The sequence below is a fragment of the Rhinolophus sinicus genome, linkage group LG02, assembly GCF_036562045.2.
Source record: "Rhinolophus sinicus isolate RSC01 linkage group LG02, ASM3656204v1, whole genome shotgun sequence".
NCBI classification, from domain to species: domain Eukaryota; kingdom Metazoa; phylum Chordata; class Mammalia; order Chiroptera; family Rhinolophidae; genus Rhinolophus; species Rhinolophus sinicus.
The window spans coordinates 90454067-90476117 of record NC_133752.1 but is presented as its reverse complement, the minus strand read 5'-3'; the positions used below and the strand labels follow the sequence as shown (position 1 = coordinate 90476117).

General features: G+C 38.0%; 1 protein-coding gene across 1 annotated transcript in view; it reads left to right on the top strand.

Moving 5' to 3' along the window:
• CUBN (cubilin) overlaps window positions 1-22051 on the top strand; it is a 238602-nt gene that overhangs the window by 167934 nt on the left and 48617 nt on the right. The window contains exons 49-56 of the mRNA XM_074324816.1: window positions 2011-2182; window positions 3270-3476; window positions 5233-5382; window positions 6307-6428; window positions 6959-7184; window positions 8710-8897; window positions 14192-14348; window positions 16354-16503. Coding sequence (XP_074180917.1) covers window positions 2011-2182; window positions 3270-3476; window positions 5233-5382; window positions 6307-6428; window positions 6959-7184; window positions 8710-8897; window positions 14192-14348; window positions 16354-16503 — 1372 coding nt within the window. The remainder of the gene's footprint in view (window positions 1-2010; window positions 2183-3269; window positions 3477-5232; window positions 5383-6306; window positions 6429-6958; window positions 7185-8709; window positions 8898-14191; window positions 14349-16353; window positions 16504-22051) is intronic.

Sequence of the window (22051 nt, the reverse complement as noted above, 5' to 3'; positions counted from 1 at the left end):
TTCAGAATGAATTTCTTTTCTGAATCTTTAATATGATGTTCACATTCCTTTCCTTTGAAATATATTTTTATAGGTTTAATGTTTGTTTTATTTCTTCTTCACTCTGCTCCAACCAAAGGGATGAGGCTTGCCCTCTGCTCACCCTTTTTTCACCTGAGAACTTGTGTGTGTGTGTGTGTGTGTGTGTGTGTGTGTGTGTGTGTGTGAGAGAGAGAGAGAGAGAGAGAGAGACAGACAGACAGACAGACAGACAGACAGACAGAGACCAAAGGAAGGAGGAGAAGAGGGAGGAAGGAAGACTTCCTAAGACCTACAGGTTTAAACGCACTGCGTCTAGACTAGTATCTGACCCAGCTGGCCTAAGCATACAATTCCTCCAAATCCAGCTGCCTGTCTGACATTCTGTCCAGATGGAGAAGAGGAAAAGCTACACCATCCAGTGTGCACTCCAATGAGCCGTGTGCCTGATTTTATTCCTGCATATAGCAAGTTGTAGAGCTTGTCCTAATCTCATATGCCTACTTCCTACCTCATTTTCTGTGAGTTGCAGTTACTGAGTACAAACAGAAATGGAAGAGGGAAGTAGAAGCATCACACTAGTTGCTTCTAAATGCAGGAGTTCACGTGGTACATGGATGCCTGCACGATTGTCAGTCATTGTGTTTCTAAGTTCAAGGCTGACAGTGGGGTAGGGATAAATGTCATCGATCATGGTTTCCAGCGTGTTCCATTAGCCTGTAGTTGCTAATAATCCCCTTTGATTGTGGCAGGTGTTACACATTCCTGTTTCCCGCAGTTTATTGAAATGTTTGTCATCTTCTGTTTCCTTACGCATTACTTCATGGTTTGGAATTAGAGGGATGGCTCGAATACCAGTTCTACTATTACTAGCTCTTTGAACTTCAGCAAATTGCATAATCTGTCTGAATTCTAATGTCTTCATCTGGAAAGCAGGGATAATATCATGTGTTTGTGAGGCTATTGTGCTAGTTCAATCAGGTAGTCCCCGTGGGTGATTAGCAGAGCCTGGCATTTTGTTTGCATTCAGAAAATGATAGGGAATGCTGAGTCTGGTCCTGTGAGCCGGAAGACACTTTAAACCAGAAGCTCCCAGAGCTAAATTTAATGATTAATTGTAGTAAATTAAAAAAAAAACAAAAAAAACTTACATCTTTTGTTATGGGATACATTCTCCTCTAGAGCTTTTAATGTCATATTCTAAATCATTATTTCTAATTGTAAGCCATTCAAATCCTTTCTAAACACAGGAATATCAATCATTCAATCAATCTTGTTTAGTTACTGCTGGATTTTTCTTCAACTGTGAAAACCAGGCATGCTAAAACCTTCAGTTGATTTTGTACAGAAGCAAATTAGTGCTTTGCCAATTGTTATAACTATGTCCATAACTAGAGTTATTGTTTAGTATTTTTGGAGTGAACAGTACTCTGATCCATTTTTTAAAATTTAAATTAGTAAAAAAATTGAAGCTTGAATCCATTAGTAATCAGGAAAGAATTATTGATATTGAGATTGATTTTTAAAAATTACTTTTCAAAGCATTTAAGAATATTTGAGTCATTATATACTTGAAATCATCAGAGACTGGCATTTAAGCCTTCACTCCAAATATCAAAGGTCCTGCTGCATTGTTAAGAAAAACTGCCCATCAGTGAACTCTGTGAACTAAGATGTAAGCATATTGGAATATCTACTTTACATTTAGAGCACGGTTACCAGTTGCAAAGAGTACAGCAGTTTTACATTTGTTACTACATGGCAGGAGAGCATTACTACAGTATTTCCATTTGGTGAAGTGACCCCGTGGCCACAAAATGCATTCTGGGAAGCATAGTGGTTTGTGGCACTGGGCTAGGAGCCTGAGCCCTTATTGTTAAGTCATTCCTTTTAGCACTAAGTTTCCTTAGAAGGAAGTGTGCCTGGGCTGGGACTGTAACATATTTAGTGAGATGGACTGTGTGTCTAAATGTTAAACTGTTTTTCCAACAGGTACTCAATGGCCTCAGAAGTAACTCACCCCAGCTTGCGAAGCTGTGTAGCAGTGTGAATGGAAGCAACGAGATCAAATCTTCAGGAAATACCATGGAAGTCATTTATTTCACGGATGGATCCAGGCCATATGGAGGCTTCACTGCTTCCTACACATCCAGTGAAGATGCAGGTAATATAGGATGTTATAAACACGTATGCATTGCAGATGCCCTCACAACCACTGCCAATAGCAACACCATCTATTTTCACTTTCGTGACCCAGTTATACTCAGGGACTTCTACGTGAAACAGACACACATAAGCAGATAGAAAACCCATGCCAAACAAAACCAAGCAAAACAACCTTTGGTTTTGGAAAGAAAATGGCCACTGTAATTAAAACTTTCAAAAAGGCTGTTAGAAGAACTTCTAGTTCAGTACCATGCAATGTTGCCATGATGGTTGGTTTCCAGTCCTGTAATCCTCCATCAATTGTTTTGTGCTGAGAGGTCATCTATCTCACAGAAGGGAACTCACTTCTAGAGAATAACTGCGCTAATTGAAGACAGACATATTTTACACATTTCCAGTGTAAATGAATGAGTAGTTCCCACTTGACATAGAGCATTTAGAAATAAAACAAGATATATATGGACTTTCTATTCTAAACATCCTTCTACTTTCTGTATTGGTGTTATTATCTAAGAGTTTTTAAATTTAGGAAGAATGGAACTGCATATATATATATATATATATATATATATATATATATATATATATATAAAATGCTTTAAATCATTTTATTGATACCAGGAATGTTCACTCCCTATTGAAAGGGGCAAATTCATTGGCACTCCAATGTTATATGATCTGTTTCATCCATTTAAATTTTTGGGTCAAGTGGGGAATTGCTAATCAGATGCCATTGGGACCACCATTACATTTCAGTATTCCTCTAAATTAAGTATTAATGAATGGCAGGCTCAAATTAGGAGATACTGATACACAGCCAAACCCACCCACTTAATCTACATCTACAAGGAAATGAAGCTGTTTATTTTTGCACATCTTTCATTCTAAACCCACAGAAGCTTCTTCCATAGTTTGCATATGCGAGCCAGCCCTTGACCCACAACCTTCCCTCCACCTAGAAAAACAAATCAAAGCAGTAAAAATGTTGCTGCTGTTATTTTAGCAATTGTTCCTTTGTTGTTTGTATCTTTTGTTATGGCATCAATCTTACTACTACTTTCTCTCTTGCCTTTTGTTTTTTTTAGTGTGTGGCGGGTCCCTTACAAATTCCCCTGAAGGAAACTTTACTTCTCCTGGCTATAATGGAGTCAGTAATTACTCAAGAAATCTAAACTGTGAATGGACTCTCAGCAATCCAAATGAGGGAAATTCATCCATTTACATTCATTTTGAGGTTTTTCACCTAGAAAGTCACCAAGACTGTCAATTTGATGTCCTAGAGTTCCGAGTGGGTGAGTTCAATCAAGGACCACTTTTCCCATTCACAGTATTCTTCTTATGTCTGGAGACCACCAATAGCGAAAGGAGTCCAATTGCTATAATATAATATATGTACGTAAGATCCAAAAGAATGTTGTTCAGACAAAGTCATAATTCTGTTTATGCCCAGCTGAGGAAATAGTGAAGGAGAGGGATCAGTGTTTAAAACTAGACCCCGTGTCTTAATTTGATGTGAGGTTTACCCAGGATAGATTCTGGTTTGCCTTTGCTTTCTTAATGAGTTCAGGTAGTCCCTTCAATTATCATCTACTTCTCAAGACTCCTTTCCTCAGAGACTGCAACATAAAATGGTCAGAATGTCAATGGTTTACTGAACTTTCAGGATTCACAAAAGAGACTGTGGATTTCTACGTAGGCCTTAGAAGTCAAAAGAAGTTTTGGAATGCATCAGATGGAGAAGCACATGGAAGCTAATGGAAGAATCGTCCCCAGAGCAGTCAAGTTTGTCTTTGTTTTCAGAAAAGGATTGAGGTGTAGTTGGTAAACCATAATTCCCTTAAGAATTTTCAAATATCTTCATTCATGGAAGATGAATCTGTTTTACTTTTTTCCTATAGTCAACGCATAGGTTATCTATCAAATTGCCCCCATCATTATCCTGACACTTTTTTTCCTGGTTGAAAAAAAAAAAATGAGGACACACAGTAACATTGTAGATTCTATACTGTCAAAGGTTCACCAAGTTATATGTTGTAGCAAAATTTAAAGGAAAGGAGGCTGAAAGCAACAGAAGGTAATGTAGTTTGCTGGTGGCAATGTTCTGGGGCAACTATAGGAATCGATGCTGGCTTTGAGAACATGGAGGACAGACTTTTCTAGAAGGAGAATTTGATAAAGGGTGTAGTCACAGACTACCCGCCACAGCAGGGGATTCATCTGGGCACTCTGAGGTAGATAAATTTAGAGAATGCTTATGAGGGAAATGGATGTTGTAGTTTGAGAATGCTCTCCCCATGTGATTCTGATAAACCCTCACCACCGCCCCCCACCTCAAAACCACGGGCTTATAGAATCAAGCAGAGCAGCTGTATATTAAGTTTCAGTCAGTTAAATGAGAATCATCTCTCTATTCCCTCATTTTAGAGACAGTTAAAATACTATACTTTGTTGACTTATAAGATCAGTAATGTTGTCTGACTGAAAAAACAGAGAGCAGATAAGTGTAGGCTCAAATTGCTGTGAAAAGTAATCTTCATAAAAATATTCAGCTACTAATCTGATAGTTCTTGGCCTGAGTACTGAATTTCTCATTTATTTTAGTTGATTAAATACAGTGAAGAAATCATCAAAATGTTAGGTCACTTTTATCTTGATGATATATTTCGTCACTGTTGGTATTATATTTCTTACTCCCTAAAAAAGGCACATTTAAAAGCTTTTTAAAAAATTTGCTATGTCTCTGTTTAATATGCTAAGATAATTATGAAATTGCAAATTGGAACAAAATGGCACCTACAGTAGAGAAAGAGGCCCATACAACAACAACAACAACAACAAAAGCATTTTATTTTATTTTATTTTATTTACCCTCTTGGTGGGCCTCTTTCTTTTGTGGCGACAAAGATGTCTGCTATTAAAGCAGAATTTAAAGGTGTGTCAATGACTACCTTGAACTGTTTTTTATTACTGATTCCTATTGAATTCATTGACTATATTTCTCAAAAGCTATATAAATGGCACTCAGTGTCAGTGTTTTATTTTGTTCAGGTAATGCTGATGGACCTCTGATATGGAGATTGTGTGGACCTTCATCTCCTACAATGCCGCTGGTTATCCCTTATTCTCAGGTGTGGATACACTTTGTCACCAACGAACAAGTAGAACACGTTGGATTCCATGCAGAGTATTCCTTTACAGGTAAGACTTACGATTAAACTCTCAAACTCTGGCAGTAAAATAATAGACAAAATTTTATAATATTTGCCATGAAGATCTCACATATATTTTGTTAGATTTATTTCTAAGTAGCTATTGGTTTTGTTGCTAAGGTCAATAAAACATTCTAAATTGCATTCTCTGATTGAGATTACCCCTCCGAATTTGAGTATACTTATTGAGTATACTTGTTTGTTGATTTGAGAGATCTCCTTTCTTTCCATTCAGTTTGGCTATGAGTCAAATTATGTTTGGATTATAGTTTTATCTAACCATTTGTGTGTGTGTGTGTTATAATCAAGTGGTTGTTTGGGAAAAGGAGTGAGATTGATTATCTATTTAATCAACCTTCTTGCCAGTTGATTTTTCTTTATTAGACTGAAAAAAAAGAGTCAGACTTCAGGAAGCAGCATTATTTGTGTGAAGCATCAGGCCATACTGTGCTTTAGAAATGTGTCTGTTTTTCAACTTGACAGCTGACTACAGACATATATACTTATTATCAAATGACAAAGTCTTTAGTTATGATACTGGTCACATTCTTCAAGCTTATGTTTATTTTCACTGGCCTAGGTTTTTCCACAAAGGCAATATTATTTATTTTGTCCATAGTGTATTTACTCTCAGTGATACACATATATAATTATTCTCCATTTATGGTAGATTATCTCCCTTCTCCTTTGTGCTAAACTTGAGTCTGTTTTTACTGTGTGACTCTGTGTATGGAACTCTCTTTATTTCTCATCTCCCACCCAGTTTTACTTTGCTTTTATCCAATTTCATCAATTTATTCATTTATTGTATTTTTGTAAATCATAAAAGATGACAGCTGTGAGTACTACTGACTTCAGCTTTGCAGGGTATTTTCCTCCTATCTTATTTGGAAGCTTACAAATCTAATTTCAGACTGTGGTGGCATACAGATTGGTGAGAGTGGAGTCATCGCAAGTCCGAACTATCCAGGCTCTTATGACAGCTTGACCCACTGTTCTTGGTTGTTGGAAGCGCCACAAGGACACACCATCACTGTGAGTTCTGATGCCTGAGTAATGTACTTCTGAGACTATACAACTCCCATAGCATGTCCTCTGCGGGAGCAGAATGCTTTAAATAAGCAATTAGTAGGCTTTGATCTTGTGACTAGATCATGTTCTCCCTAAAATTTCCTCATTAGAGTACATCTATTGGCATATATAAGTTTACAATTAATGAAGAACATACTCTCTTCTTCAAGATAGAAGAAGCGATGTAGAGAAGATAATTCCCCATCCAGAAGAGACGTGTCTTCAGTGATATGAGATGCCATCCCAGCCTAGGGGACTGTGGGAGGCCCCTGAATGACTTCAGTTTGGAAAGAAATATCCCTTCTCCCTATGTCCTGGAGGAACTTCAATAAGGACAAAGAGAAGAAGGCAGGGGACAATTAAATAGGAGCCATAAATACAAAATTATGTAAATTAAAACAAAATGAAACGGTTTGTGAGGACCTCATATAACTCTAGATAGATAAGCTCACTTACAACTCGGAGTGCCTCATTATTTCTTTTCTCTCCCACAGCTTACATTTAGTGACTTTGACATTGAAGCCCATTCAACTTGTGCTTGGGACTCTGTCACTGTCAGGAATGGCGGTTCTCCTGGATCATCCATAATAGGACAATACTGTGGAAGTTCAAACCCCAGGCCAATACAGTCTGGTTCTAACCAGCTGGTGGTGATTTTTAACTCGGACCATTCGGTGCAAAGTGGAGGATTTTATGCTACGTGGAGCACACAAACTTTGGGTAAAAAAAAAAAATATCTGTGCTTATTGTCTTTTTTCATTGAGGTATTCTTAAAATGTATTAACTCATTCAACAAGTGTACATTTTGTATCTATTCTCTTGTCAGACTCAATGATAATGTTTCCATGTGTCATCTCATGTAGCAACCCTGTAAGAAAGACACAGTATGGATGCATATGTTCTCCATTTTGCGTGGGCAGAAATTTAGGATACATGGGTTGATATTTTCCCCAGGTCATGTAGATGATAATGGTGCAGCTAATAATCAGGAGAGTCAGGATTTCAATAAAGACAGTGGAGCCCAGAAACTTTGATCTGAACAATTCACCCTGCTGCCTCCATAGGCAAAAAGGCAAAGGCACAACCAGGAAACAAGTAATAGAAAAGATGTATTGGGATCACAAGTAATTTAAGATATTTGGAGCATGGAGGCAGATTGCCAAGTGGTGAGCTGAGGGCAGGAAGAGAAGCAGTTCACATCATGAAGGAGTTTGGCTTCCATATTGTCCCTTAAGCAATGGGGAGCCCCTGAAAAGTGTTGAGTAGCAAAATGACAAGATAAGATGTGTGATTTGGAATGAATACTTTGCCTGGAGTATGTGGCAAATTGTCATAGATTTGGTTTCAAAAAACATAGCTTTTGTGCGTATAAAGTATAAACTTCAGGGAAATTCCAAGAAAATGTAAGATACTTTAGTCAGGATTTCTTTAATGCTTTGCAATATCACACACACAAGGCAATTCTTTCTAGGAGAGTCAAAGATATTCTGAGGATCGTTATGGAATGAATCAAACTTTCCCTCATTAAACTACTGGCTGCTGTTGAAGTCAGAGGGACGTTTTAGATGAACCACTGGTTTTACAAGGGTTTAAAGTAAAAGATTCAGGGAATACTTTTTAATTTGACTTCATTTTGTCTTGAGTTTGTACTTTTTTCTTTTGTCATGTCTTGAGTACATATTTCAACAGTATAAAATAATTCTATTAATAGATTTTTCTTTATGTCAATGCATGTAATTTATTTTCATCCATCAATGTTTCAATATGAATGAATCAGGATACTTAATGGAAGAATTTCCCTCTCTTCAGAATCATTTTCTCTAATCCTGTATGTTAGAATAAAATTACAAATGAGTATAGACTTGTGCTCTCATGTGTTACTGGTAAGAAAATGTAGAATTTGGGATTGTTGGGCCACAAATATTAGATAGCCTCTAGGGGAGTGAAACATATTATATTCTTTGCAGACAGGATAGCAGCCTGTCTTTATGACAGGGATTAGTGTTCCCAGTTGAGCTCATAGATGTGTAACTAAACAGTAACAGCTGAAGCTTCTTGTGGATTCAGTGCACCTTACATTTATTGAGCGTTCTTGTGGTAAACCTGTCCCAAAGGCCAGTGATTCACGTGTGAGGCAAGATAAACTGAAATCACACATTTAGAAATGTGTCTCCTCGAGAAGTCTTAGGTTACCAGAATTGTGCTTTCCTCGCAAATTAAGGACTTTTTCCATGATGTTTTAAAGGCTGTGGTGGAATACTTCACTCAGATAATGGTACAATCAGATCCCCTCACTGGCCTCAGAATTTTCCCGAAAACAGCCGATGTTCCTGGACAGTCATTACTCATGAAAGTAATCACCTGGAGATCAGCTTTGACAACCACTTCCGAATCCCCAGTGGTGATGGACAGTGTCAGAACAGCTTTGTGAAGGTCAGTACGCTTGTTTGTTTAGTTGGGGGTGAACGGCTTTCGGCAATGTCGATGTTTACGTTATGAATGACTCATTGCCTCTCAAAGTAAGAAAAGGACAGTTTTGCTGCTTGGATTTCTTGAATTAAAAAAAAAAAAGAGAGACCCCTCAACTATTAGGGGTGACTTTTGAACCACAACACACATATTGCCATGTGACGTTTTGTTTGCTAATACATAGGCAAAGTAGCTTAATTAAGGAGATAGTTTTCTGGGCTTAAATTCTCATAAGCATTGATGGTTCTTCCTTTCTGTAGAAATTAAAGAGAGAAGGCCAGATTTTTTTCTTCCTTCCTTCCTTCCTTCCTTCCTTCCTTCCTTCCTTCCTTCATTTCTTCATTTCTTCCTTCCTTCCTTCCTTCCTTCCTTCCTTCCTTCCTTCCTTCCTTCTTTCTTTCTTTCTTTTTGCTCTTTTCTCTCTGTCTCTCTTCTCACTCTCTCTCATAAATCCTCTGGGACAAAATGAACGTAAAGCATCATTACAAGCACCATTTAAAGTATGCTGTACAAATTACAGAAGGCTAGAGAAATGGCGGGTGCAGCCTTCACCTTGGCCTTCAGAGCCCACAAGCTGAAAGGACCGTGAAAGACCCATGTAAAATGATGGCAGTGGGGCAGTCAGTTATGCCTTTTTTCTTGAAAGTTACAAATACTGCTCAGGTAGCACTGACCTCCATTTTCATGGACTTACGACCATGATGACTGTGTTATACATTCATCCCCTCTGTGCTCGTTTTCATCTCACATTTTATCTCTAAGACTCTACGCCTTCCAGTGGAAAGAACACCAGCCTTCAGTTCACATTAGCCTGGACTCCATGCATATCTCTTGCATTTGCCACCTACCTGCTCCTCCATAAGCTAACTAAACAGTTGGACTTTAAATGACTGAGCCATGAAATAAAGAGAATAGTTCCTACTTTTGTGGGATTGTTTTAAGCATTAGAGGTAATCTGATATAACATAGTGTTCAGTACCAGGAATAGAAAACCACCTAATGAATAAAAGTGGCTTTTATTGTCAATATTAACACTATTTTACATCATCTCTCAAATTATGTTTTAGAGCTAATTGATCTGTGCTCACTGTTTAAGTAAAAATCCCATACTTACATAAAATATGTGTATAATAAAACACATTTAGTATACATTTTTGCTAATTGCTTTTTTTACAAAACAAATGAACTGTCTCTCTCTCTCATGGACTGAGTCAACAGCCAATGTATAGACGTAACTAAAGCCTTGCAAGTTCTTCAATTATAAGAATGGAATCTGAAAAATTACTTCCGCCCATTTTCCCTCTGGATTGAATGTGAGTCCCTCTGACATCAGGCAAAGCTAACACCACTAGCAGGTGGGGTCAGATCAGAGCCCTGCCCAAACTAAGAGGCCTGTGGAAGGACTCATTTTCTCTACTGGCCTGAAACTCCTATTTCTGACAAGAAATAGTAAAGTCAGTGGGCAGAACCCACAAGAGGGACCCAGCTACAACAACCTTAAACCTCACACCTTATACAAAAATTAGCTCAAAAAAGACCACAGACTGACATGTAAAATTTATAGCTATAAACTTTTAGGGGGGAAAAATAGAAAATCTTTAAGACATAGTGATAGATGAAAAGTTCTTAGACTAAATATCAAAAGCATGATCCATAAAAGGAAAAGTTAGTAAATGTCATCTCATCAAAATTAAAAATCTTTTTTTCTGTGAAAACCTCTGTGAAGAGGTTGAAAAGACAAGCTACAGATTGGCAAAAAGATTTACAAACCAAGTATCTGAGAACACGCTGCTGTCTAGAATACATGCAGAACTCTCAAACCCAGCAGTAAAAACACAATCCAATTAGAACATGAGCAAAAGATAGGAAGAGCATTCACCAGAAAGCATATACAGATGGTGAATAAACATATGAAAAGATGTTCAATATCACTAGCCGTTAGGGCAAATGAGACTAAAACCACAATCCCATATTGCTATACACCTATCAGAATGGCTAAAATTAAAAAACAGTGACAAACTCCAAATCCTGGCAAGGATGTAGAAAGCTGTCATGACTTATCGATTGCTAGTGGGAATGTAGAATGGTCCAGCTACTCTGAAAAATAGTTTGGCAGGTTCTTATATAACTAAACATGCACTTACCATAAGATCCAACAATTGCACTGTGGGGCATTTATCCCAGAGTAATGCAGACTATGCCCACACAAAAACCTGTATATGTTGATAGCTGCTTTATTTGTAACACCCCAAAACTGGAATCAGTGCAAGTGTCCTTCAACAGGTGAATGGTTAAACGAGCTCTAGTACATACAAATCATGAAATACAACTCCTCCATAAAAACAGATTATTGACAGTAATAGTTTGGACAAATCACCAGGGAGTTTTGCCAAATGGAAAAAAAAAAATCCCAAAAGGTTACATAATCTGTTTATATAATGTTTTTAAAATGACAGTATTTTAGAAATGGAGAACAGACGGCCAGAGATCAGCAAGCCAGGGCTGCTGGCAATTGTGTGGTTATATAACAGGATGCCTCTAGGGACCCTCGGGTGTTGGAGCTGGTCAGGATGCTGAATATGGTGGCATATAACTTGTATATAATTGAATACAGCACACTCATGAGTGCAAGTCAAAGTGGGAAATTAAGCAAGACTACTTGACTGTATCAATCTCAGTATCCTAGATACAATATTATACTATAGTTTTGCACCATACCCAGGTTGGGGGAAACTGGGAAATGTGTACAAGGGACTTGTCTACATTATATCTTACAACCAACTGCATGTGAATCTGCAGTTATCTCAAACATTTATTTTGTGAAAAATTACTTGAACGATAAAATGTCCTATGAATCCAGGTTGAATTATACAAAACCTTAAGAGAACTCAGAAAGTTTTTGACCTGATGACAATTGCGTAACAATGTGTAGACCCAATGAGTAGTTCGATGAATCTTGGGTCATGTAACCAATGAGCTCTTGACTGACAGACAGCAATGAATACTAAGTAACTCTTTATCATTATTATTATCATTATAACACTTATGTTCTTGGGCCAGAACATAGAGGTGTCAGATCCACAATGAATGGCTTCAGAAAGGTATAAGTGCTTGAGTATTCCTGAAGATCTTCGTTAAAGAACTTGAGATTCCTTATTAAAAGCTTTTAGTAGCTCTTATCACTTTGCCTTTTAGTAACGTTTGTAAAAATAGTCTATGCAATATCGGTAAATCATGTTTAGAATTTTACAAGATGTGGGTGGAAAACCTCTGTATACTGTTCCCCCAGATAGTTAAGGGGGGAAAAAAACTTAAAGGGGATATTAGAGAAAATTGGTAGTGTGTGTTTCTTTCCTGACACACTTTTGACCTGAGGTCTTTTGGCAGAATATCTGTGTTTTTTATCTCATTAGCTCCAGTGGCACGCACCTCCCAGATCTAATAAGTGGACGTATAGTTTGATTTTAATAAAATGACTAACAACTGAATGCCAATGTTTGACAGTCCATTGGCATGATATGGCTTTAACGAACTAAGAAATATTAAATCAGTGCTATGAAATCAGTGCTATTTCATACCTCTTCCTATGGACTTATTTGCCAATAGGAATGTTTTTAATGACTTGATGTTTTATTGCTTTGAGAAATATCCCTGAAGGTGATCTGTTCAAATGAGTAATTTTATATAATTTGATATGAAGAAAATGTTGAGTAGTCAAGGAAGATTAATGCAAACCCAATTACTTTCTTGCCTTCTTGGGCTAGATAATTAATCATTAGTTAGCAGAGGGCGTCTTGTGCTGTACATTATTCGAGGTTTAGCAGCATCTCTGGCCCCACATGCCACCCCCACACCAAATGCGACAATCAAAAATGCCTCCAGAAATCACTACATGTCCCTGGGGAGGGGAAAATTACGTCCAGTTGAGACTCACTCAACTAGAGTGATCTTCTCTGGTTAAACATGTTTAATAGTCTTTCCCATAATAATGTGTATTTATTACCTAATATCAGTATTTTCCTTGAGCGACTCAACATTTTAGGCGCCATGATCTTGACTGAACTACTGCCAAACCCTCCTGGCTGATCTCCCAGCATCTTCTCCTTTCCTCCTATTCTTCACGTTGCAATGTTTTCTAAAAACTGAGCATCACTGAGTCTTAAGCTTACCAGGGGCTCTTTGCCATTTTCAGGACAGTGGCCCAGATCTCTAACATGCCACGGGGCCTGCAAGGACTCTGTAGCTTCGCCTCACACCTCAGTTTCTCTCTGTTCCTGGAACGAGACAGGCCCCTTCCTGCCTTGGGGCTCCTTCAGGCAGGCTCACCACTCCCAAGTCACGTGAAGCCCCTTATTAGACACTGGACAGCTCCATTACAGCGTCTTTCAAAGCTGGTATTTTGCATTTAAATCTGTGATTCTGTGATTAGTGTTCTTCACTAGGCTGGTTAGGATTGCCTTGATTTGGAATTTTGATGCTCACAATTTATTCCTTGGCAACCATTTTTCAAATGAAAATATCGGTTATTTCTTTTAAACTGACCACGCCAATTAAATGACAGACAAGGCCTACCTGGGAGTTGCCAAACCAGTCTTTAATGAGGCATAGCCCATAGTGACTGGATCTCATCCTTGCTTCAACATGAACCTTAAAATTCAACATGGCCAGGAAGTCTTCTATGCTTTATTCCAACTTACGCCAAGTACATGTATACTTGTAATTCATGTCTACTTTCTTCATGCTCTACGAAAATATTCATTTCCATGGGCTTCTTGCTTAGCAATATTTTCTAGTTACCACCCATAACTTGCCATCCACTCAAGACAAATGGTAAGCCCCACAGTATCACATATCGCTGTTTCTCTCTCTCTCTCTCTCTCTCTCTCTCTCTCTCTCTCTCTCTCTCCGTCTCTATCACACTCTACCTCTCTCTCTCAGCACATAGCAAGCTCAGCTGCATCAGGTCAACTAGGAGAAGGTAAGAGGAAACTGGGTAGTGATAGATTTTGTTTTTACATTATACATAGCTACATAAAAACAAACTCCTTAGAAGGGACAAGAATGGGATGTGCTATATAAATTGCAGCTTAAAAATATTATTCTCAAAAGAGCATATTGCAGATTTGAATGTATGTTATTTACTATTATGTTTAGGTCTGTGTACACCTGAGTACCGTTATTCTCCAACCTAACCAAGCACTTTAAAGTGTTGACAGGGGAAAACCTTGCACAGAAAGTCATGTCTGTGTCTCTCCTAGGTGTGGGCCGGCACTGAGGAGGCCGACAAAGCCCTGTTAGCCACCGGCTGTGGGAACGTGGCTCCCGGCACCGTCCTCACACCAAGAAACGCATTCACGGCTGTGTTCCAGTCTCAGGAGGCCCCAGCTCAGGGTTTCTCTGCATCCTTTGTAAGCCGTAAGTAGCACTAAAAACCAAACTGACAAGTCCTTGAAAGGAGGTGGCTGCCACAGCTGAGCTTAGGGAAGAGTGGGGACTGCAAGGGGGTTGGCTGAAACTGGGGACCCAAGGGACAGATATGGGTGGGTCACCTGATCCTGAGAGTACGTCCTTCCTTTAAAAATCAGTGAGAATGGAACTGTGTTCACCAGCAAGTCAATTGAAAAACCATGTACAAATCCTGAGTGGCACTAAGACGTCTGAAAACAACCCTAACATCTGGGGTGGGCAGGAATTCGGCAGGAGGCCAGTATTTAGTAGACAACCAGGCACCTGGCGTGTAGTACATTGGCTACCTGAACCAAAATCCTCTGGAGCTTTAAAAACACGCTGATTTTCGGGCTACTCGACCATCTGAATTCAGAATTTGCATGGGTAGGGTCTGGTCTGTTTTCACTCTCTCCCAGGTTAGTCTCCTGGCTGGTAAACTTTGGGAGCCACTTTCTTCAGACTTTTTCATTCTTCTCTTATGACTTTGGTTAGTGAGAAATGTTGCCATTTTTAAGCCTGAGAAGCAATGGTGTGTGCTTGTTGGCTGAATTGAATCCAGTAGCTACTAACTACAAACCATTGTTTAGTTTGATGAAAAGAATTCAAGGAAATAATGCAGTGAACAGATATCTGAGACCTGAATAAAAGAATGAGAGTGGTGTAAAGGAAGTCATGAAAGACAACCCCAGACCTAACTTAGGCCTCCAATTGGTTCCGTGTGTGTGTGTGTGTGTGTGTGTGTGTGTGTAACTGTGTGTGCTTTAATATCAGTTTAAAAGGATACTGATATTTTCATATGATCATTTCATATGATACGATCAGCGAGTGATGTTGATTAACTAGTTAGGGGTTACATGGAAACAAATGTCATTTTGGTGGTAAAAAGATAGTTCTATTTCTGACACCAGGGAATCGTGTGAGAATTTGATAAGAGTTGGGATTAGTATATTCAACCATTTTTTTTAAAAGCTGGTATTGTTTTTAATGGTCAGATTACAATGGTAATGGAAATAATATAGCTTTCTAATAATATATATTTTAAAACCATTAGAGAAGTCCCTCTAATATTCCTTGTAATACTGGTTTGGTGGTAACAAACTCCTCTAGCTTTTTCTTATCTGGGAAGCTCTTTATCTGTCCTTCGATTCTAAATGACAGCCTTGCTGGGTAGAGTAATCATAGGTCCTATTTGTTTTATCGCTTTCAAGATTTCTTGCCAAACCCTTCTGGCCTGCAAGTTTCGGTTGGTACACCTGAAATTAATATAAAATAATATTGATTTGTTATCAATATTATTGAAAAAATTTAAAAGGGGTGAAGGTGAAGAGAAATAAGATGTTCAAATGTCCAGGTATAAAGCAAGTAAGCCATGAGGATATAATGCACAGCGTGGGGTGTATAGTCAATTATACTGTGATAGCACGGCACGGTGTCAGATGGTTGCTGGACTTATCATGGTGATCACTTCTTTAGGTATGTAAACGTTGAATAACTATGGTGCACACCTGAAACTAATATAATATTGTATGCTAGCTATATTTTAATAAAAATCTTTTAAGAAAACATTAGATATACCAACTAGGTACAAATCACTTTTCATCAGTTTTATTTCTTTATCCATATGAACCATATTAAATCTTTGCTAAGTTATCCTTTAATATCTTAAAATTAAGTGATTTAAAGTCAATTTGTGGTAAATTTTATACTACTTAGTCCAAGACCTTACAGCATTTAAAAAAAAATTATATATATATACATATATATGTGTATATATATATATATATATATATATAGTTATCATTTGTTTATTTTTAAATGAGAGCTCTGTTCTCTATGTTATTATTTCTTCCATTTGGAGTACCTCAGGAAATATGTATATAGAATTTAGGAAATTCGAGTCTTGCCCTCACTGATAAAAAGATTCTGTATGTGAGAACAAATGTTCTGATAATGCCTTTTCCTTCCCACATAGGATGTGGAAGTAATTTCACTCAGCCTTCAGGTTACATTGTTTCTCCAAACTACCCAAAGCAATACGATAACAACATGAACTGCACCTACATCATAGAGGCAAATCCTCTGTCCGTGGTCCTCTTGGTGTTCATTTCTTTCCATTTGGAAGGTAAGTTTATTCTTACGTAGATCACAATTGAGTCTTAATACATGCATGAGGGATAAGTAGAGGCAGAGATAGTCTTAAATCACTGTTTGAAGAAAACATTTAAAATGTTGCAGAGTATATTTGATGTAAAGTTGATTAAAATTCCATCCAATGTTTTAAGAACACATGTACCAATCTCTATAGTCCATTCAGAAGGGGGAAAAATAACACAAGGACTTTAAGAACACAAACATCACCTAAATAACTTAAGGAAAATAGGTCTGAAATTATTACATGTTGATAATAGTTTTTAATTTATTCATTTGCATTTTTGCTCTATACACGTGCATGTGTGTACACACACCCACATGCGTGCACACACTGTAAACTAATGACAGAAATTATCTTGCTGAGTCAAAGTAGGTGCTCAATAAATGTTGAATGAGTGAATGAATTAATAAAATTAGTGAATATCTGCACTCTACTTTTATTAAGTATTGTCATAGGACATGCTTTCATCTCCTTTCTCCTTTTTTATCTTCATCAATTACATAGGGATTGTAAAATCCCTAACCACAAGTGCCACTTTGGGTTCATTCCAGCTCTTGGGAATGGGCTGTTGCCTAAGGGAGTAGTGGAGCTTCTGATTTGGGCTGGGCTGTGGCTACAATAGACACAATTTAGTGTTTAATGGATGCTGCGATACCGCAGAAAAAAGATTCCTTCAAGTAGATGGGTATTTTCAATCACTCTGTCACATTGGTATATTTTATAAATTAATTTTTTCATTTTCAAATTATAATTAATCTGAAAATTTGGCAAGTTATCTCTGCATAATCAAATTTCTTTCTGTTTGGGTTAGTCTACCATGGCAGTGAGAAGTTGCATTTAGCAAAATGTCCTACCGTGTTCAGTATCCAGGAAATTTATGTTCCATCAAAATAGAAAGGACATGTCAGTACTCATACACTAATAAATTATACAAAGCCTCTCTCACTTCATTCTTTTTCTGTAACCTCCTTTTCCTATATCTCTACAAGTTGTGGTTTGAAGCATATGTGTTTGCTAGAAAATGCCAAATATAAATTGATGTATGTCAGTGTAAAAATGGAATATGAGGTAAAATATAATCTTTTCAGCATTTGCTAGCACAAAGTCCCAGTAATATAAAAAGATGTTCATGATATATAAAGTATTAGGGGAAGGTGAAACAATGTATGGTTAAGATGATCCAACTTTCTCTTTAAAGTAACATGCGTGTGAATAAAATCCATAAGACTCATAAGCAGTACTTATAGAGTTGTTACGACTGTACCATAGATTGCAATACTGATTTTCTTCTTTAAACCTTTCCTATTATTTTTAAATTCAGGGGTATATTGTTTTAATAACAGCAGAAAATGTGTGGCTTACATTGTGCATTTGTATGGCATTTATTCTCATTACATTGCATAAATACAAGAATGTCATATGCCAATATCATTTAGGGTGAAAAAGGAGATGCCGGTAGATATATTATATAACACAGCCACAAAAAGCACTGCCATTGCCAATGGTATATGTATTATTACAAGGGAACCTATATGACCCCAAACAGTAGCTTCCTGAGTTTCTTTAACTAGGTGGGTAAAAGAAAAAGCACACTCTAGAATACCTTACATGGGTATGGTGGAAGAGAACACAGCCTTTTAGGATGGATTCCAATGCCAGGTTGCCCACTTACTAGTCTTGTGACTTTGTGTAAATGACTGCATCTTTCCTCCTGATAACCACTTTCATTTTTTAAAAATATAAAATATTAGTTATGAAAGTTAGATGATGCCTGTAGAAACATATCATGTGAACTGTAACTCATCAGATTGGTCATTGTTTTTCTGCTACCAGTGAGTCAGGCTCTCCAGACACACCCTTACATAAGTCTCCTGAGAGCAGATATTTGGTTTTGCCAGATTAAGTGATTTCTGCTTCTACTAATGAATTTGCTAATCATCACCCAGTTAGAAAGATTGATTTTTTTAATACTATAATATCCTTATGATAATGCCGTGTGACATTTCCAGGATTACAAGTACTCAGCATTTTCAAACTGCTAAGTGAGTAATTTCTGGCTATAGATTAATTGAATTATGATGATTCCCAAAAAGGGCAACATTAATTAAATTTATTTTATACTTAGATTCTTATCACTAATCATATCAAGACTGACATTCATTGAATACCACCAACACGCTAGAGATCTTTTAGCTACAGTAAAAACAAACTTCTACCCCTTCTAAAGTGAGCCTGAGGGATTCATGTGCAACATATTATGATAAAACTGAGAAATAGATTGACATCATCAAAATGGTGGCATGAGGTGAGCCTCTGTAAAGCTCCCCTGGAATTTACAACTAATCGAACAACAATAACTCCACAAAGGACTCCCTGCACAGCAGACAGGCAAGACGAAGAGGCCCACTACTGAATTCACCTAAAGGTGGGCGAATCGCACAAGCCGGGAGCAGGGAAGGGAGAAGTGTGGAGACGGAGCCGCGCGGGCACAGGACGCAGACCTAGCTCAGTGCTCCAAGCTCACTGCTTCCGGGAACTACCGCAGCTGTGGGAGAGGGAAGAACTGGGACTGCTAGGGTTCCGCTTCCCACAGGGCTGAGGGGGCAGCATATAACACGGCTGAACCCAACACTCACAGCAGAGACCTCGGAGAAAAGACTGAGGGAAGAAGGCTGAAAACAGTGGTTTAAGCCCTCACTGCCGAGCAGAGAATGGAAGCTATAGGCACTGAGACTAGCCGCCCCCTCCCTACCCTCCCAGAGCTCACCCCGACTCCACCTGCCCGATGCTAGAAGCGGAACAGTAGCAGTGTTAGATCAAAGGAACCAAATATTTGCTGTTCTGAGAACTGTGGACCGCAGACACAGATTTGCAGCCCAACTAGTTCCAGCAAAGGGGAGGGAGCTGTGGAAGCAGGACTGGTGGTTGCCGCCATTGCTCTGGGCCACCTCTCACAACTCACCCCGTGCCTGGCCCCACCTCTCTGGGTGGGTCCCTGCAGGAATAAACAGAACTGCTGAAACATACGGGCTCAGAATCTGGTGCAGGAAGAGCTTCGGAACTTCGAAAGCTCTCCGCATACCCCCCGGGACACTGAGCCCTGTGACCCAGGCGAACTATTAACAGAGGAGAAGCCCGTCTCCCAAGGAATCCCCCCATTGTGTGAGAAGCTGGAATAGTGCAGAGAAAACATAGCACTACCGTGTGAGAGAGAAAAAAAAAGGCTGCAGTCAGAGAGAAAATAAAACATTCTACCAACAAATACTGGAAAACAAAAGAAAGACCTCTTCCTATCAACCTGTTGCAGAAGCCACTCCTGTAGATGTCTAGGAAGAGAAATAATAAATCAGTAATTGCCATGAATAACCAAGGAGATAAGACGGCTCAGAAAGAAAGTGAAAAGTCTCCAGAAAAGGAACTTAAAGATATGGAAATATGTGACTTAAATGACAGAGAATTCAAGATTGCAGTTCTGAAAAAACTCAGCGAGATGCAAGAAAAAACAGAAAGGCAGTTTAATGAACTCAGAAACACAATCAAAGAACAACACGAGCATTATATGAAAGAGATTGTAATTTTAAAAAAGAACCAAATAGAATTTCTGGAGATTAAGAACTCAGTAGAAGAAATTAAGAATGAAATAACCAGCTTAGGTAGTAGAGTTGACCAGATGGAGGAAAGAATCAGTGACATCTAAGATAGAAACCTGGAAATTACACAGATGGAAGAAGAAAGAGACTTGAGACTTAAAGAACTCTACAAGAACTTTCAGACTCCATCAGAAAGAGCAATATAAGAATAATGGGCATACCAGAAGGAGAAGAAAGAGAGAAGGGAACAGAAAATATATTCAAACAAATTGTCGATGAGAACTTCCCAAACTTGTGGACAGAACTGGATCCTCGAATCCAAGAAGCAAATAGAACACCTAATTACCTCAATCCCAACAGGCCTTCTCCAAGGCACATTGTATTGAAGCTGTCTAAAATCAACGACAAAGAAAGAATCCTCAAGGCAGCCAAGGAAAAGAAGACGGTAACCTACAAAGGAAAGCCCATTAGATTATCATCAGATTTTTCAGCAGAAACTCTACAAGCCAGGAGGGAGTGGAACCAAATATTCAAACTATTGAAAGAGAGAAATTATGAGCCAAGAATAATATATCCAGCAAAGATATCCTTTAGATATGAAGGAGGAATAAAGACCTTTCCAGACATACAGAAGCTGAGGGAATTTTCTAATACATAACCTGCACTACAAGAAATACTAAAAGAGACTATTCGACCACCATCAACAGGGACAATTTGTCGCAACCAAAACATAAAAAGGGGAAGAGTCAAGGCCTGAACCGGAATATGGGAATGGAGAAAGTAAGCGTGCTGAACAAAATGGAATACACTAAATATCAAACTTTCTTTTACATAAACAAGGGTAACCACTCAAAAAAAATCCAGAACTGAAATATAAACTGTAATAAAAGAAGAAACAGAGGGAAACATCATAGAATACCACCACACAGAAATAACAGACAACAACAAAAAGGCAAAGAAACAATGGAGACACAGCCTTACCAGAAAAGTAAAGATAGAAAAAAACAACAAAAAAACAAAACAAACAAAAAAAAACCTGAGAACTGATCTCAAGAAAAATCACAGCTATTTTTTTTTTTTCTTTTCCCAAGAGCATTGGCCTTTCTAGCTGCTCTAGGCCATAGGGACTGTTTATGAGAGACTATGTCCCAATGACTAAGTATTTCCAAGCAGAGCCAGCACTGACCTAGGTGAAGATGAAGACCTGTGTTCTAGACCTGTGTTTTTGGTGGGCCATTAACATAAAAGGTGGATTTGGCAAGAAAAAGATGGGCTACCCCATGCTACACAATCCTATGAGGAAGCACTAGTCCTCACATTGTGTTTGCTAAGCAGTGACAACTGGTTAGGCAAGGTTTACTCTTCAGGCTAGGATACTGATTATTCAACCACACGCTGGTACTTTCCCAACAGGGAGGTTACCAAGGTTCAGTAAACTACTTTCCACTATAGTTATGTTACTCTAAAAGTATGATGTGATATTGTATGTTGACCTAAGTTTCTCTTTCTCATTATTATTACATTTCCAATACTAGTCTCACTATAAACTACAGACTTCTCATAGCTTCTATATAATCACTACTTCAGTATAAAAATTCCGAAGGAATCAGTTAAAAGTCATGAAAGAAATTTTCTTTTTTTTTTTTTTTTCTGAATGTAATCTCAAGACTAAAATGGCTCTTGAAATTCTTAACGGTGTCCTCAAAAATTGTAAAATAAAATAGGGAATTCACAAATTCAAAATGTTTCTTTTGGTCAAAAAATAAAAAACCAGAAACAGACGAAGTTTACAGCAAAGGATGAGAGAGAAACTCTCACTGTTTGTACTTATTTTGGAATTGGATGTCATTAAATAGCTACTTATTTAATTTCCCCAATATTGAGCAGTCTAAAAGTATATTTTGTGTTTTTATTATTTATTTGGCCAA